Genomic DNA, 19,580 nt, shown 5'->3' with positions numbered 1-19,580 from the left:
AAACATGGATTGAGGATAAATAAATTTCCACGGTTCCCATCATAGATAATGGAAACAGAGGGAAATATGACACGGAAGCGCTGGTTGACGCCAAGTCAATTAAAATTAGGCCTTACAAAGTAAGATATGTAAGTAAGTACATAAATACCTGCCTACTTAATTATAAACCTTACAATCAAGGACAATTCTTTATTCAAACTTTCTTCAGGCAGGTGGGCACCATAATATTGAAAAAAAAAATGCGAATGAGAAAGTCCAAACAAACAAAACGATTTCTTAGTTCACGGCTCATCTCCCTTGTTCCTATTATCAATGTTTTGAAAGGGAGGGAGGTATGGTTGTTTGAAAAGAAGACTTTATTGATTAGTCTGCACGTTCGGTATGCGTTTGGTATGTAAGTATAAAGAAAGAAAACAATAAATTTAATCTAGAAGGAACCGTCTGAAAATTTTTCTTTAACACCACACAAAAGGCCCTGAGAAAAATAATTTACCTCAGGCCCTATGTCTTCTTCAGAGATGCTGTGTGGGGGTTTTTATAAGAAAAGGAAAGAGACGTTCTGGTAAAGAAAATGGTATGAGGGGTGGGTAGGAATCTAGGGATTAGTGTGTCCAAGAGTGATTGACTTATGAATACATCCCTCCCACTGCGGCGCAAGACGATTGGTCAAGAGAGAGCAGTTGGAGAGGTCAACGGGTCTCTTCAAACCAGCCTCTCCCTATCTGAACACACCTTACCTGATAAACCCAGATACCCTGCTAAGTCACCAAACGTAGCGAACTACTCGAGGTGACCTATGGCAGTTGGTTATTTAAAAAATTGTTACTGGGGCGGCGGTACCCAAACCCGCCTCCCAAATAGAAATTTATTGAAAATTTATCGTTAGCTTTTCGAAATAATCTGGAAGATATATCGACTTACTGTGTATGAGGAGGTTTCCCTCAGAGGTGACTCGGTACTGGTGTCCATGACTTATGGGCTTCCTAGAGTGGGCCCAGCTGGTGCGAGGAGTTGGGTTTCCAGCGGCCAGGCAGCCCAGGGTCAGTGGTCTTCCTGCTCCGCTCCTGACCAATCCACCGAACGAAGCTATCCGTGCTCCTGCTGAAAATAATGCATGGTCAATTAAAATTTTCTAATCGGTAAACAAATGTATACTGGTTTTTAGTCGGTAAAAGCGAGGTAAGGGTTCGAAAGAATTTTTTTCCTAGAAAATGTATGCCCATATACGTACCGATCTATATTTATCTTATACTCGGTGTTCGGAAATTCGTAGTACAAAGGAAACGGGTGACTTTAAATCACAATTGGAGCCGAATTTGGGGTATAACTTTAATTGATTTGAGCATTCATTTTCGCGTAGATTAGGTCGCTAGGATGTTAAAATATCTAATGGCTTAATGTTTTCTAAAATGCGATCAAGCGTAAAACCGGATTAAAAAGTTTTTTTTAGCATTTCGTTGCCAAAAAGATGCTCAGATCGATTTTTTGGTTGCGTTTGATGACGATTCACCAGTTTCCCTCAAGTATTACGAGTTTCCGGGCATCACGTATATAATTCTCTTTTAGAGGGAAATTTTGAAAACACGATGTAATTGAGAAACTTTCGTCTATTTTATCGGCTCCATAATGAAATATTTGACATCTTTTTAAGTGGCATTCGGAAGAGTACACCCTGATGGGATAGCTTTGTTAGTTTAGATCTTATAGTCTTATAAACAAGGCGAAGCGTAGGTACTCCCCTCAAGATCTTAAAAAAACGATATATTCCTGAGAGTATTATCTTGCAGCCACCCATTCACCTTTGCTGACTGACGTCTCGATGACTGGGGAGGTAGCGCTACCCTCACCCGCCCCCGTACTCGCCGACAGCCAGAATTCATAGCGCCCCTTCTCCACCAGCCCCCGCACTTCCATCGCCCCCACCAGGCCTGGCTTGCTGGGGGCGGTCACATCTGCCACGCTGGCCTGCCGACTTGTGGGAGCATTCTCACTGCAATTAAAAAAAGTTGGACCTTAAAAGTAAACCATAGATATTTGCTCGCTAGTTTATTATGTACTTACAGACATTTCGATAGTTCTATTATTATTTGGTCACATATGCCTAAGCGTAACGTAATGAGAATGTTAAAGAAATTTGTATCAACCATGCATGCTTTATTGACAAACGTCATAGTTAGATTTTTAATTAATATCGAACAAAATTACGGAATCTATCATTTCATATTAGACAAAATAATGCTACAAACCCAACAAAAGAATTGTTATAACAAATTACGCATAAGTATTTTCTATAACAATAGAGTATGGTTGGACAAAATCGTTGTTAATAGACGTAACGGTGATGCTGTTATACTTATGCTGAACTCGTTTATTATTGTTTTAATCTGAAACTAATCTCCAGATTATGTGCTCAAAATATCTCAATATCCTTGCTATTACGCCCAATAGGATTGTCGAAACCGTTTCAATATTAACAGTCATGTATCGGGTGAATTATATACTCAAAATAGCACCAAAATGTATCGTTAAAAAAATGAACAACTCGCATAATTTTAGAAATCGCTATGGTTTGTTTCACGGTAATCTTGACTGGCTACTTCCAACGTGTGTAAATTCGGCTGGGTTGTCTTCTTAAAATATATTGGTCGCATTACTTATGTCGATATGGAGTAATTAAAAATGCTCACCTTCCCACTGCTCTGTAGTACAGCGTATAAAATACGATCTTTCCATTCGGTTTCTTTGGTTGTAACCAGCTCACCAGGATGGAGTCAGCATTCAGAGAGATCGCTTTCAAATTTGCAGGAGGACCTGGAACTGAAAGGCGAAACAAACGTTGTTCTAACATTATCTGTTGTCAATTTCAAGGAGTGCAAATATTATTGACTTATAATAACGGCGGGCGTAGGTAAGATAAACCGGACTTCTTTCCTGTTAAACTATACCAACGCGTAACCGGCGTCCAGTTCTCTCGGTGCTGGTTTTTTTAATCTGCTCAGATACAGACGACTAATAATAGAGATATGTATGTATGTTACTGTCTTCTTCGGTGGTGCAGAAGACGGCCGGACTGAGGATGCCGTCACCCGCGCCCGTGTAGGCCAGCACCTGGATGGAGTAGTTGGTGTACTTCAGCAGCGCGTGCAGGTAGGTCTCGCTGCTGCTAGTCCTCTTCACTTCCGCTGATGATACGTTGTCTTCCACTGAAAAATTACTATTAATGAAGAAATAATAAAATTACTAGATATCAATTTTTGGCAAAACGAAAGGGTAATATCTTTGGCGCAACAACCCCTTGAGAGTCTTACCCCATTCAGGAATCGTTTTTTTATTTGTTGATTTCCTACTGCGTCTCTCAAGAACCTTATGTAAGAATGCAGTAATTGACTTTCCTGTCACCTATGATTTATCATGCGAGAAGATCTTCTCTCAAAAATGTAGAATGCGTTAGTTAAAGGGGGAATTTGTTTCGAATGTGTTCCTTCGCTGTCCGTTTTTATTAGGAACAAATCAGTCGTAAACATGAAAAAAACCTAGAAACTATCATAATCATAATTTAAGGAAGTGCCTCTATTCCTGCTGATATAATTCCATATGCCCAAGAATTCGGAGTTCGCCTTGCAACGTCCCTTGTACAACAATTGAGTCGTTGCAGTTTTATGAATCTTGTTAAAGTCCGTTCAAGTGGTTCGTGATTATATATTGTCCGCCAGATACATTATTCGCATGACTCTTACGGTTCTTCTTTGGATTTTGGTCTTTTCAAAATATCTTATAAACGTTCACTGTTCTTTGTAAGAGCATAGTACTTTAAACCTTAGCGCAATAAATCTGAGAAAATATATCATACTTTGCCCTTCTATAGTATCTCTTCACTCTAAGCCGTACTTTAGAGCTGGTCTGATGAGTGCTCATTGAAGAAAATTTCTTTCAACGTTCAAAAATACAAAGGTTCATTTTTATCCACTTAGAATTTTGAAGTATTTAAAGAAAGGGGAATATCTAATATTTTACAGTACTTGTTTAAATTCTCGTAAAACTTGATTTCCAATTCATTGAACACTGTTTCGTTTCTCAAAATATTTTCGTCGAATTCGCTGGCTTAAATTGTGCTGAATTATGAAATAGAGTTTTACCAAAAATGTGTAGGAAATATTAACTAAGTTTCACTTCAAAACAATATCTATGCTAAATTTCGTTACAAATTTCCATATATAATAATATGTAAATACTTGAGAAGGTCATAATAAATTATTTCTATTGTTTTGGTGTTAATCTACGAAGTTGGCGGGTAGTTTATGCTGATATGAGGGTCGTTGAAACTTGAAGGATTTACTCGAAAACCAATTTTGACCCTTCCATTGTGCCTACGCTTAAATAATGAAACTAAGATAAGTCGTCCTCTGGCAATGCATAATATTTAACTGAATCACTTTGATAAGTTAAAAGCTTACTGTAAATATCTGCCAAAGGCTTGTAGAGTATTTTGTATCCAAGGAGGTTTCCCCCATGGTGAGATCGTGGAGGAGAGGTCCATTCGATCTTTAAGCTTTGAGATGACAGTGGAGTACATCGCACTGACTGAGGTGGAGATGATGGAACTGAAAAATAAAGATGTTTAATAGATGAGAAAGATGTGAAAGGAAAGTGATCACCCAGAAATACCACTTTTGTCGTAGGTAAGTATGTACTTACGGTTGATTTTCGATACTACATTAACTTCAATACAATACAATATGCTTTCAATATACAGTATTATTTCACCGCATGTGTAGACATCGTGGATAACATGCAACACTCTGTATTTTTTTTACACTTTTGCTTAATCCAGATCCATAGAAAACTTCAAATATCGGACATTTGTGTCATTCCCACCCTTGTCATGATTTTAATCAATAAGGCCATATATTTTTAACACTCATTGCTTTTGTCCGTTCGTTATACAATACACGTTATAGATCTCATTCCTACTCCACACAGTCTACCTTCGTCTTTCCTCTGTCTTCTCTACACCTTTCTGCCATGCTGAAATGGTATCAGAATACGATATTGCATTCAGAACAATACCAATTTTATTTCTTTGTTTTTAATCTTTTGTCTTTGTTAATCGATCACCTTCCTTCAATTAATTCATAATTTTATTTGCTAAATTGTGTGAAGATTACCTCCTTCTTTGGTTGAAGTCAGTATCGGAACACTGGGTGGCCCGTTCCCCGCCCTGTTGTTGGCTGTGACAGACACTCTGTACTTGGCATACTGCCCCAGGCCCGTCAAGGTGAACTTGTGAGAAGAGGCCCCCTTGATAAAGGTCGAGCTGGCGTGGGGCGCCTGCGTGTTGGGGGCCCCGGCCTCAACTTCGGTCCAGTGGATGTTGTATCCGAGAAGAGTGCCGTGCCAGGAACCAAATCGCGGAGGCTGAAAAATTAAGTCATTATATAGAAGTGGCCCCATGTTCAATCTATGTGGAATCCCTGATAAAAAAACCCTAAATCAGATTTTGCTTAAGAAATTGCTCTGTTACTCAATATTATGCATACAGCGTTATCAATCAATAATGTAATGTTTGTAACTACTTTATCGCTTGTGTTATATGATTTATACTAATCAGTTCCAAATTTGAAAATTAAAAGTTCATAATGCAATATTAAATTTTAAATCACGCCTGCACCCACCCACCGACAGCCAAATTAGTATGTTTAGTTACATTTTTAAGTATATTATTAATTACCGATAGTTTTTTATGGATTATTACTTGTTGCCGCATATGAATGAGCGTGCAACACAATATATTTACAAAGAAATATTACCTGCCACGTAACAGTTAATTCACCAGCTTCCCCAGCCTGCACTTTTATATTTTGTGGCGGTTCTGATGGAGCTGTAAAAACAAGATAAGAATTAAAAGATTGAAAGAGATTGCAGATTTTTACTAAACCTTCAGACCTCTGGCATATTAACAGTTATATTTCTAAAATATGCTTCCAGAAAATCGAAGATTTTTTAAGTATTTCCGCTTCTTAATAAAATCCAAATAAATGGCATATTTCCGAACGCTATTTTAAATTTATTTGACTTTATGGAATCTTTTGTAATCCTCTAACTAGCTAGCGCTTATAATAATATCCTTTCGTGTGTCTAAATAACTAGTACTGCCGCTTTGGCCTTATTACTATTCCAATCTGGTGGTTATATTTACAAGACTGATTTTGCGTTACATTAATGAGTTTTAGAAGGAAAAATTCTGTTTAACTGTTTAATAAACCTCATACAAAATTGCAAGGAAAAGAAAAACAATAAGATCCGAACTTTTTACTCTATTATGCCATTGTGATTTACTGAATGTAAATATTTCATTTTTTCATCTATGGGCTGCATCCTTTTCGCTTTGGTGGTCCTGCTGCACCTACATATCTGTGCTTACTTGCATTTCTAAACCAAAAATATAAATTTTTGAAAGATGACAAAATGAGATTTTAAGTTTTATTTTTAGAAATAAACATAATTTTACATAATTTAAAATTTTAAGATAACTAAAAGAGTTTTAAAAATCTCTCAACTTACAATCGTCTAAACATTGATAAAAAAAAAGTTTTTATAATAGATGTATTATAAACATTACTGTTTCCTCGCTTTTAATGGTTTCATATAAAAATAATTAGTGAAAAAAAAAACATAATTTTTCTCAAATTGCGGACCGAACCTTTTCATAGAGGTGTTTATTTGAAATATTCTTAATTAACTTATATATTTGAATACAAATCTAGGTATTATTTCTTTCTAACACCATTTTGCTCGTATTTCTAACTATGATGTTAAGGGAGAAAACGGATCGTATGAGATCATATCAGCTGTCCCGAGAAGCAAACAAATTGATTTTTCAAAGAAAATTTCTTCTGAAAGCTTATTACTTATTACAGTGTGATGGCATTATTTATTATATTAAAACACAAGTAACCTTTTTTACATCACTTTAATATATGTAACTTCTACATGTTTCATGAACAAAGTTCACCTCATCAGGAGTAAGTGTATACTTCATGAAACATTTTTTAATTTTTTTTTATTTAAAAAGAAAGACAAACATTCCTGGGTTACGAATAACCTGACAATATTTGAAAATCTCCTTCTACCACCACAGTAAGCTGAAAATGTTGCTTGAGTTGTGATGAAGGACTACCTAAGCCAGCCGAGGAATTGAACACACTACACCTGAGTGGGACCCAAGCGCGATGTCAACTCGGCGACCGACTGGTCGAAAGTAAAGTTATATATATTAAAGTGATAAACAAATTGACTCTACGGGTAAAGGGGTTGAGGGTTAAGTCTCACGCATGTGCACTAGGGTGTCACAAAAAAATTAAAGTTGCAATTTTTCAACGCATACCCTCTAATTTTGTTTCAATAATGACAAAACACTTATAAAAAAAAATTTATTTTACTTGGGACCAATGTAACTCGTGCCGACTTGCATCGAAACTTTTTAACACTTGTACATTAAGACGCCCGTGAGCAAACGTGTTGATGAGCTCGTAGTAAGTTGCTTTTTTGTTAGTAAACGAATATCACTCAGTCAGGCAAGATGTCATTAGATTTACGCAGTTCTAAAAAGAGTAGGTATATTTTTAATAGGAGCCATAAAACACCAAATATCGGGTTCTAAACTGCCATCTAATGGGCAAGTTCTTGAAGTTTTGTTCTACAATATCCGGGAAGTGAATTTGTCTGTCAATCAAAGTGCTAATCTCACTATTTGCGAGTATGTTATCTATTGGGAAAAGGCGCGTATACCAACCAAATCTTTACCTACTTGTGTGAAAAAACTTGTAAACTTATATCAAGTTTGGAGGGACTTGCGAAAAAATACGCAGAAAACGCAAGTCATATTTGAACAACGTCGTCAAGAGTTTGTTCAGTCTCTTGAATTAATAAACATAAATGAAGACAGAATCTTCTTGCAGCGGCAAAGACAGCCAGGTCGTCCTGGCTACTTTGGGGGGTTGACAAAAAATGACAGATAAAGAGGAGAGAGCGCGCCTTAAAACAATCGAGGAAGAAAAGCGGCGTACTAAATTTTTATTTGCGCCAACTCCTTCAACATCGTCTTACGAACCGTTACAAAACGGCTCATCTTTTGATTCTAACAAAGACACAAATTTAGAAGATTTTCCAAAACCGCTACAGAAAACTCAAACCGAAACCAGTAAAACGTCGATGCGAAAAGACTCCAAAATACTCCAAAGTTAGTCGCCGCGCTAGACAGGTGCCAGTTAAGTAGGTATAAGAGATTCTGTTTTCATTCTTGAAGCTACTATTGAGGCGCTTGGATATAATTTTGATCAGTTTCCAATAAGTAAGTCTTCAATTTAAAGAATTCGATTGTGATACTACAGCTTCAGCAATGGTGCTTGTGTGCTTCTTGAACAAAAACTTATATTACTTCTCTATAGAAATGTTTATTTTTGCTTGCCGCCATCATGTGTATGAGTTGGTATTAAAAGCTGTGTTTGAAGTAAAAATCAGTCAAGTGACTACAAGCCCTGACATCCCACTGTTCAAAAAGTTTCGAGATAACTAGAAAAATGTTGATCCCGATAAAATTCAGTGCTACAGAGAAAATCTCACATTGCACCTAACCACTCCTGAAATCGATGATTTGCTTGACTCTTACCGTACTACACTGACAACAAAAATACTTAGAGATGACTATCGAGAGTTGTTAGAGCTCTGTGTGATATTTTAGGCGGAGATACAGCGAGAAAATTTAAGATTCGGCCTCCATGTGCTCGTTGAATGGCAAGGGCGCTTTATTCGTTGAAAATATCATTACTTTGTGCGCAATTTAAAATTACCGGTAAGGATAAGGCGGCACTTTTAGACGTTTGCCTGTTCATAGTAACATCCTATGTCAAGTTGCCAGGACGCGGACTGCTTTTTGAAATCGGTGAAGGCTTACGAAAAAATTGATGAAAACATCTCAGCTTTACAGAAGTTCAGTAAGCATTTATGGTATTTGACCGATGAAGTATCTATTTTATCGCTGTTTGACGACGTTGTGGATCAAACAACTAAAATAAAAATGCTCGAAAATATCAAAAAAAATTATTATCAACCCATGACAAACGTTACATCCCATCGAAGGAAGATATTGATGGTAAATAATATGGTTAGTTTAATAAGTTGTTACATTTATGTTTTGTATATTTTGTATTTAGGTTTTTGTTCATATCATAATTTAGTGAATTTTGTTTCAGATAAAAATATTTACGACTTCATTTCAGTCAAAAGCAAGTCTTTGTTTGATCGTCTGAAAATAGATGCCGGTTTTCTTAACGAATGCCCTACGATGTGGTCAAATAATGCTTCGTATCAAGAAGCCAGAAATAAGGTGTTGTCGCTGAGGGTAGTGAATTATACAGCTGAAAGAGCTGTTAAGTTAATGCAAGATTTGCATGGCTTAATCAAGGTCGAAGGAGAACAAAAACAATTTTTGTTACGATGCGTTCAGAAACATCGGAAGATTTATCCTGACTGTAAAAAAACAACTTTGAAGAGAAAATTTAATCAATAAACCATTTTTAAATATAAAACACTACATAATTGAACATTTGTGCATTTTTAAATTTTATTTTTCCGAAAAAAATGAAAGTTTAAAATTGTTCCATATTAACCATAATTTTTGTACCATATGTTTGACATCAAGTCGGCACGGGTTGCCGGTGTTTAATCAAAATAATATTTATTATATGAGTTATTGGAATCAGATGGAATAAAATAAAAGGGTATGCATATTTAAATTCATGAAATTTTTTTCTTCCTTAAGTCCTGGGACACCCTAATGTGCACTGGTGCACCGGGGATCAATATTTTAGAGCAGACTCCATTAAAATATCTGTAGAACAGACTCAGCATGCCCACATTGCGTCTGTGCATTAGAGATGGCAATCAGTCGATTAAAATGGATTTGTCAATCAGACGGACAGCCTTCCTTTGCACAGAATCAAGTAGGTTTATCAAGTATTGTGGGGCAGACGAGAGATGACTCCCAAATTCAATTGTTGGGTATATTTGTGATTTGTATAGGGTTTGCAGCTGGTCACTACTAATCAAAAATACCAAGCTCTATACAAGAAGTCCAGTTTCTTGGAAGCCTGACTTTTTCGGGCTTCTATAGAGCTCCGATACTTGAGTGGGTCTGATATACTTACTCCAAAAATTTCAATGGAGTCATAGTATGTTTAACTTACTATGTAAGTTAATGTGACGTATGGTAATAAGGTTGAATATTTAAGCGATAGATGGCGCTAGTCATAAAGCTAACTCCAGAGTCCGTCAGATGTCGCTAGAGTGTAACAACTACTTGAGAAATGATATTGACAGGGAACAAGCTTCTCGAACCAGAGAATTACCAACCCTCGGGTAATGAACAGTGTAGCTAAATCCAGTCCTATTAATTGTAACGTAAATGAACACAGTTATAATAAAGAACCTTTTAATTTTTACAAAGAGTTCCCAACACCGAAATCTGCATAGTAACGCAGATAACTAACAGTTAATTATAAAAAAAAACATTAGGCATGTGCTTTCAAACTTACCTTCTTCTTGTGTTTTAACTACAATGACGTCACTGTAAACACTTTTATCTATTTGGTTGAATGCCATCATCCGCATGGAGTAAGTTGTATCTGGAAGAAGGTCGCTCACCAAACCCAGTTCGTATTGCTCGGTCACTGCACTGCAATTTGAAACAAAAGCTCTTAAAACGCTCTCTTAATTTTGAAATAATAATTATAAACTAACAGAAAACTGGTATTTCTACAGGCATAGATACATGAATTTCTTGTGAAAATATTTATAAAATTCGTGTGGCAACGTAAATGTATAACAGTAGGAATGGTCAGATTAATTAAAGGGCAATTCATTAAGACATGCTTAATCTGAATAATTATGTTGCTTACCTTGACTGAGAACTTGTATTTGTGAGCGTAATATTGATAACATTAGCCGTGCCCCAGGCCTCCCTGGAGTCTTGAGCCAGCGTTTGATATTGCAGCTGGTAGCCGATGATTGGACTGTTCCCATTAAAAGGTTTCTTCCATTTCAGACGCACCGAGCGGCTGTCAACCTGCATGAGCTCTACTTGGCGAGGGGCATCGGGGCGCTCTTAAAAATAAAATATGATTTTAGATTTCAAGCTTTCATTTCTGATTTCACGATTCAAGCTTTACGATTTACGATTTGCGAATCACGATTTACGATTCACGATTGACGATTGACGATTGACGATTTACGATTCACGATTCACGATTCACGATTTACGATTTAAGATTTACGATTTACGATTTACGATTTACGATTTACGATTAACGATTTACGATTTACGATTTACGATTTACGATTTACGATTTACGATTTACGATTCACGATTCACGATTCACGATTCACGATTCACGATTCACGATTCACGATTCACGATTCACGATTCACGATTTACGATTTACGATTTACGATTTACGATTTACGATTAACGATTTACGATTTACGATTTACGATTTACGATTTACGATTTACGATTTACGATTCACGATTCACGATTCACGATTCACGATTCACGATTCACGATTCACGATTCACGATTCACGATTCACGATTTACGATTTACGATTTACGATTTACGATTTACGATTTACGATTTACGATTTACGATTTACGATTTACGATTTACGATTTACGATTTACGATTTACGATTTACGATTTACGATTTACGATTTACGATTTACGATTTACGATTTACGATTTACGATTTACGATTTACGATTTACGATTTACGATTTACGATTTACGATTTACGATTTACGATTTACGATTTACGATTTAAGTTTCGAAGCGATAAGTCCTAAACCAACAATCAGATGATGATTCTTCTTTTACATTTTAGATTTGTGAATGCTTTTTACCTGATATTGATACATTACCTATTGACTATCCATTTCTGGTTGAAAAACTTTAATTATAATTAAGATTCTGTACAAAAATGTAGTTGGATTATGCGGAAAGGTAATAAAAAAAATTAATTATGAGATAAATGTAAATTCCGTAAAAAGGTCTGCTACACAATTTGGAAAAATATTTTTCCGGATTCCGGGGCATAAATATTTTTAATGGACAGTTTTATGTATCGTTATTTAAGAGAATTAAAAAAAACTCGCTAAAACAGGGTTAGCACAAGCCCGGAGATAGAAGTGATATATTTTGGTAACAAAAGATTTTTTTCGAACATAACATTATGTTATACCACGTCGTTTGAACTGTCGGATCTCGGCAATATTTATGGAAGTAAAAATTAAGGACCCAAACTTTGTTAGTTACAGAGTCAATAGTAACGTTACGTTCAGTATTTTTTTAATTCTACAGCACATTGTGAAAGTATAAATATCAACGTTGTTCATACCGTAGTCAATCTTTTGAAATTAATAACACACATTTTCGGAACATGAAAGAGCGTCAGCTTCTTTCCTCTTGATCCGGATGGAAATTCTGATGTAGTAAAGTTAAAAAAATTATTGAATATCCACCAAAAGTCCATTTTTATAAGTAGTATTTACGCAATTACAAACAATTGAAAATAAGAAAGAAATACACCAAACATTGATGTGCCGCAAGTAAAGAAGGATATTTTAAAGTAGGTATGATAGCTTACAGAAGCCACCTTTTAGGGTTAAAATTAGTATATATTATAAATTCTACCAAAAATACATAATACAATTAACTTATAATTTCACTTGTTGTTTAAAAATTTACCAACATCCACATAAAAACTAAATTTATGTTCACTATATGTTGTAAGATGAATATCCAAGTTCTTCGGTATGAATACCAGGATCAAGCCAGGTTTCAGTTAGAAGAAATACATCAATGTTTTGGAGTAATGGAAGAGAAGTTTGCAATTCTAAAAGTTTGGTACGGCAGCTTCTGATGTTTTAACCGTATCCTTTGATGGGTTTGAGTTTTTTGGATAAATATTCACTATGTTGGCTTGTTATTGATAAATTTTATTGTTAGCCCGACTTTACCCTCCTGTATCCGATTTTCCATTATTTGGCGTAGGTCCGACAAGTATTTCTTTTGGTTTGGTGTTTGATCGGAAAATTAAAGGCTTATATTATATTTAATGTATTTCCATGTATTGTATGCCACCATATTCTCACAGGTAAACAAATATATAGTGCATTTTTTTTTCAGATAACCTACTTTACCTAGGGTCGTTGGTTCGATAGGGTTACCGTTACAGGAGGTCTAGCACGAACGATCGATAAAGCCTTATGTCAATACGATATTGACTAAATTCGTGATCTATGGTCAGTTAGCAACATTCCCTAGCACGGTCAACAATTGATAATTGACAATTGAAATTCCAACAAAGAAAGCCCGCCAAATCTCTTTGGCTGACAGTTAAATTTAGATGACTGTTGATATACGCCACTCTTTTAATAATATCGTTTTTATGCAAAATTACTGGTTTATCATTTATGCGATAAATTAAATCCGTTCGAACTTGGAGGAAGAAATTTAGACACTTGCTTTGTATATCTCGTATTATGGCTAAAGATCTCATTGACCAATTTTAAGTTGTGGATTAAGACCTCATCATCTATTTAATTCCTTTTTTAATGCCAAAAAGTAAATACGAACAGAATAGGTGAGTATTTCAACTCAAAATTCATATTTTATTAATATTTTTACGTAAATATATGATATATTTGGTGATTCGAAATGTCAAATAACTTTAGTGTTGCCAGTACATATCAATAACTTTACAGTATCGGATCGATAAAAAATAACTACCTACGAATTTTTAGCGATTTAGCTAGCTAGCTAGTATGGTCGAACTATTGATACGCCAACCGATATCGTAATGCGAATCGTGAGCAGTACTGGCAGCTGGGAAATGAGTTAACGTCAGACTGCTACGCAAAAGTAAAAAAAATACTAATAAATTGACTACGTCAAATTTAAATAATAACTTAATTTAAATTTAATGAATGTACGTTGCCAGTCCGCATGTACGTGTTGGAAGGGAATCATAATTGATCGCTTTTTGATCGTTCATGGATAGTGTATACAATTTCTTCAACTTAAATAATTAGTTAGTTCACCTACATTCATAATTTTTTTTTTTATAAATATTTTTTTACATTTTCTTTTGATTATCACACTAGGCCCGTGTTGTGGTAGTCCTAAATTGAATACTTCATTAATAAAATATAATAATAAACAGATAAAAAGTAATAATATGAAAATCTAAGATTAAAACATACAAGAATAAATAAAACTAAATGCAAATTTAGAAATTAAAAGTAAGGAGAGAAATAAAGAAAAATAATATTTTGATAGATAGAATTGAAAGTTGAAATAAAAATTGTAGATATTCTATTAGAAGAATACATGTTTAAAATGCGTGCCATGTAAGAAATTGGAAAGAAGGTGGGATGAAGTAAGTATTTATTTTTTTATATTTATATATATAGTTTAAGGAGTCTTTGTAGAAAGCTCGTCCCCTTTCAAATAACCAATGTTTTACTCGGGCAGTAAAAAGGGAGGGAGGATGATACGAATTTATGTCGGTTATATATTTTCGGAGCGATGGCCTAGAATTGGCGCTGAGCGAATGAGGTATTTGTTTTAGAAACCAAGCAACCCAGGTTTGATGATAAACGGGTTTGTACTTGATGTTGTGGAGCCATTAATATGTTATTTTTTCCGGATATAGCATAAGTTTATCTTAGTAAATAACTGTCAGGACATTGTAACATTATTGATTTCACTGTGTTACACCCCCTCAAGCAGTATTCAATATTTTTTAATTTTATTTATTTGATTCGGAAAACATTTTTGATAGTTGTTTAATAAATTTGTTTTGGGAGTCTAACAAGGACGATTTTCCTGTTTCAGGATAGCAATATTCATTTTACAGTGGTTAATAATATTTACATACCTTGTACGGAGAGATATATAAAGTGTTCGCTTCGTCCGAAAGAGTTACTAGCATGGCACCTGTATAATCCCGAGTCTTGTCGGTCTGCCCGGTCGATACTGAGTTCCGACTGTAGGCCAGATTCTTTTTTGGTGTCAGACACCCTAATCCTAGAAGAAACCATTAAGTTGAAATCAAGTGAAAATGTGATTTTCTCTCGTCTTATGAAAAATCACCCTGAAATCAATAAAAATCATACTGAACAGTGATTTACACTGAAACTGCTCGGAGCAAGAGGTATAGGTATAGGAGAGAGGTCATAGGCTTTAGGTATAAATATTATATTTTTTTACAAGTGATAAGATATATTAAATTATACATAGTTAAATATTACGCATGTCCATATAATATCTTAGTAATTTCTCCTTGGATGCGAACGGTTCATAATATTAAACAATGATTATAATATGAGTAATATTAATAAAATGAAAGAAAGTATGTGAAAAGAGAAATTTAAAATCAAAATTATATGCCCACGAATTGCCATTGACTGAAATTTTTTGAAACATAGTTTGGTGAAAAATTAAGTTGTAAGTAGTTAGAAAATAATTTACTAGTTGTATCACGCCAAAAATTTAATAAATTAGTTTTCTGTATTAGTAAAAAATCATGAAAATTTAAAGTATAATCTCTTTTCATCGTGGGTATATGTTGTAATCGCGCGAGTAATTGGTGAGTTATATACTGTTGGATTCTTTACGAAGAAGCGTAAAGCGCTTGATGAGTCTCGTTGGAACATTAACACCAATGATGGATAGCAATTAGTGACTATCTCTTTTATTATTTAGCAGATTGTGTAGAAATAACAGATCTGACGTCGCATACTATTTGTTAAGTTAATATATTTGTGGTTTTGTTGTAATTTTTATGTAAATGTTTCAAAAATGAATTCTGACAAAAGATAACAAATTTCTTCAATAAAAAAATGTAATTATAATGCAGATGTAAATAACATGTAGATGTTTATTACTTGTAGATGTTAATTACATGTAGATGTAAATTACATGTAGATGTAAATAACATGTAGATATATAATATATGTAGATGTAAATTACAATTAGATGTAAAGAATTACATGTAGATGTAAATTACATGTAGATGTAAATTACATGTAGATGTAAATTACATGTAGATGTAAAATACATGTAGATATATATTATATGTAGATGTAAATAATTACATGTAGATGTAAATTACATGTCGATGTAAATTATATAGAGATGTAAATTACCTGTAGATGTAAATTACATGTAGATGTATATTACATGTAGATGTAAATTACATGTAGATGTAAATTGGAGAAAGAGAATTGAGAATTGGGAAGTACCTGACTATTCACTGTACATTTATTAAGTCATGGTGTCAAAGCATTTTTTTATGAACCTTCACAGAAGTTATCCAACTCATCATCAACAAACCTCTCTCAACATTCTGCGACTTAGGAGGGTTGTTTCGGAGAATTTGAATAATTCATCAAACTTCAACGTTCATTTTCGGGTTCTGTGAAAGTCCTTTTCAAGTTCTGTTATTATTTAATTATAGGCTAGTTGTTTGACAGAACTGAAATAAAAACAGAACTTGAAAAAATCTTTCACAGAACTAAAAAATGAACGTTGAAATTTGATGAATTATTCAAATTCTCCGAAACAACCCATCCGAGAAGAAAACGGTTAAGGACATTTCAAACTAAAACAAGAAAATTTAAAAAAAAAACAAGTTTCTCATGAATCTGCTTTTTTTTGCTGAAAGATAACTAACGAGCTGTAGAATTGTGAAAAACCATAATGTCTCCATGAGAACGTCGTGTTTCGAAGAATGTACCTTCGTTCAAAGTTTTTGCTAATTCAAATTTTGACTGTCCTAGAACGGGAGACCTTCCTAGTTGGACAGTCAAAATCTATACTGTAATATTTTTGTAACAAACTAATAAATAAATTTAAAAAAAAAATACAATGTAGATGGTAAGTGCCTACATATCTGCTTCTCCATTTTTTTGCAGTTCACGAGAGTAAAAATCGCGGTGTTGCTCCCCGTTAAGTATCCTGCTTCAAATTCTACGACTAATATGTATATATTAATACCTATAATTAGTATGAATATCCATAGTGTTTAGAGTCCACGTATTTCTGACGGGACTGTCTCCCAATATATCACAGACGAGCGTCGCAGGTTCATTTCGTTTCACCGTTATATTCTGTGAGGCTTCCTTGAAGCGAGCTGGTTCTGTAAATAAAACATTTTAAGTCAGCGGGAAGGTTCTCACATACAATCTCACTTTAAAAAATGTAGTAAGCCTAAATTTGATTGGATATAGATACAGATCTAGGCAGTTAGCCGAGACTAAAATTATAATTTACAAATTAATTTATCCCAAGGTTTACCGACTAATATTAAATTTTATTTTTTTCTTCAAAATAAATACAAACATTTCCAGGTTACGAATAACCTGACAATATTTGAAAATCTCCTACTACCACTAAATGTTGATTGTGTTGTGATGGAGGACTTAGCCAGCCAAGGAATTGTACACACTACTCCTGGGTGGAACCCAAACGCGATGTCAACCCAGCCACCGACCGGTAGAATAATTGAATAGTAGAATAATATCGGTAGAAAAATGGAACCAATAATTTTGTGTATTTTGTTTTAAATACATTTTTTTAAAGAAATTTAAATATTTCCGAGTTACGAATAACCTGACAATATTTTAAAAAAAACTCAGATTGTCGACTCAGACACCGACCGTCATTACAGTTTTATACCCTTATCTTTGAAGGTAGCTAAAGGAGGAACTGAAGAACCAACGAACTATTTTTTTAAATCTATGGTTTTTTGCATGCCTTGCCACTAACTGTGAAGTAACCTGTGTCAAACTATACACACCTTTAGACATGTCGTATTCTAACAATATCAGTAAATAAAAGTTAAATAATTATTGTAAAGAAATGTAACCGGATGGTAACTGCATGTACTTACCATTTACGTCAATAATCACATTTTTGTATAAGATAGCACCGATCCCATTTTCAGCTGTACATCTATAGATGCCTTCATCTCGCTTGGTTACCGAATCAATCAGCATGGTACCATTGGTAAAAGTGTACAAATGGCCGCTGATCGAAGATACTAAGTCATAATCCTTTCCGTCCTTAACTGAAAAAATACGACTTTATTATTACCCCTGAGAGCGTCCTGTAATTTTACCAATCAATCAGAATAGTGTATCTGTTTTCAGAAACAATCAATGTGGAGCTACTTTGAACAGAATTGAATAAACAAATAAGGTAGTTTTAACTGGTGTACAAGTTGCTGATATAATCAGTTTAGTGCAATTGTTTTTCAGAATTCATCTTATCCTGCGTACGTTTGCGCTAGCAAAACTCAAAAAGCAGTCCACCGATATCGCCAAAATTTTGAAAATTTGTTCTTATTGGTGTCAGAAGTATTTTTTGTTGGTTTGAATGGTAGCAGAAGTCGGGAACGCCCGAGGAATACTTCACGCAATATCTCTGCACCGAAATGAGTTATGGAATCGAATTATAGTCGATTTAATGTAGTTTTTTATCAGTGACATTATGGTATACAGAAGTGAATGGTGGAAAAAGTCAGAGACGCCCGAAAAAGACAAAAGCAATACCGAAATATTGCGGGTCCATTATCTTCCAATATATAAAGGGCGGCGTGGATTTGCTTTGTATAAAAATGTACATTTTTATTTTGAGGTTAATGAAAATTTGCACACTTGCCCCTCAAAACAAGAGAAAAGTCACTGTCTACATTACATTTTGAAAAACACCCCTATCTCCTTTTACCACATCTTAAAGCAGTATTTTGATACTTTGTCGTCTTACATTGCACGCTTGACATTCAAAATAAGACAAAAATTACTGTCTACATCTGTTTTCAAAAGTTGTCCGTTAATATCTACATATATAAAGAAGAATCTCGGCATGACTTTGTTTTTTTCTAAGTAGTATAAAACATCGTCGCTATTCCCATCTGTCTGTCTGTGCGCTTAGTTCTTCTTATATACGCAACGGATTTTGACAGGGTTTTCATTATCATTCAGTAAATTTCTCCCAAAAGGTTTATATATATATATAAACATGCATATTACATTTATAAAAAGTATAGAAAAGTGGATGTTTTGTAATCAAGTCGTAAAAGTAATATTTTCGGGCGCTTACATTGCTAACGCTGGCTAAACCTTATGAGATAGATCAACATAATGCACTACAGAATAATACACCTTAAAAAAGCCAACAGAAAAGTCCACGGTATAAGTCTACCTCCTAACGATAACCCCCAACAACGCCATGTACATATCAGCTAGTTTTATATAAATCTACAGTTTTATTCCGAGATCCATGAAATTTTGCAAAAAGTTAAGTACTTTCGAACGAAGATCAAGGTCACTAGTAAATAGTTTGTTCCCAATTTTTATGTATTCATTTAGTACCCGTTAATTTAATTATTTTCTTGAATTGTAATTGTGCATAATTTTTTGCGTGTAATATGACAGTCTGAAATTGCACCGTTTATTTATCT

The 19,580-nt window shown here is 34.5% G+C and overlaps 1 protein-coding gene across 3 annotated transcripts in view; it reads right to left on the bottom strand.

Annotated features, from left to right (window-relative positions):
- The window catches only part of LOC149416953 (cell adhesion molecule Dscam2-like), a 63,485-nt gene that overhangs the window by 8,623 nt on the left and 35,282 nt on the right, over nucleotides 1-19,580 (bottom strand). For all 3 annotated transcript variants that reach the window (XM_089640700.1, XM_089640701.1, XM_089640702.1), the window contains 12 exons: nucleotides 18,009-18,185; nucleotides 17,114-17,255; nucleotides 14,994-15,142; nucleotides 10,956-11,160; nucleotides 10,593-10,732; nucleotides 5,808-5,878; nucleotides 5,166-5,415; nucleotides 4,455-4,601; nucleotides 3,039-3,203; nucleotides 2,688-2,817; nucleotides 1,800-1,990; nucleotides 922-1,101 (listed from right to left, as the gene is read on the bottom strand). In XM_089640700.1, the coding sequence (XP_089496826.1) occupies nucleotides 922-1,101; nucleotides 1,800-1,990; nucleotides 2,688-2,817; nucleotides 3,039-3,203; nucleotides 4,455-4,601; nucleotides 5,166-5,415; nucleotides 5,808-5,878; nucleotides 10,593-10,732; nucleotides 10,956-11,160; nucleotides 14,994-15,142; nucleotides 17,114-17,255; nucleotides 18,009-18,185 (1,947 nt within the window). The remainder of the gene's footprint in view (nucleotides 1-921; nucleotides 1,102-1,799; nucleotides 1,991-2,687; nucleotides 2,818-3,038; nucleotides 3,204-4,454; nucleotides 4,602-5,165; nucleotides 5,416-5,807; nucleotides 5,879-10,592; nucleotides 10,733-10,955; nucleotides 11,161-14,993; nucleotides 15,143-17,113; nucleotides 17,256-18,008; nucleotides 18,186-19,580) is intronic.

The sequence above is a fragment of the Hesperophylax consimilis genome, chromosome 16, assembly GCF_061612785.1.
Source record: "Hesperophylax consimilis isolate HC1 chromosome 16, BYU_Hcon_1.0, whole genome shotgun sequence".
Classification (NCBI taxonomy): Eukaryota; Metazoa; Arthropoda; class Insecta; order Trichoptera; family Limnephilidae; genus Hesperophylax; species Hesperophylax consimilis.
The sequence above is the reverse complement of the archived record's forward strand: the minus strand, read 5'-3'. Positions and strand labels throughout refer to the sequence as shown.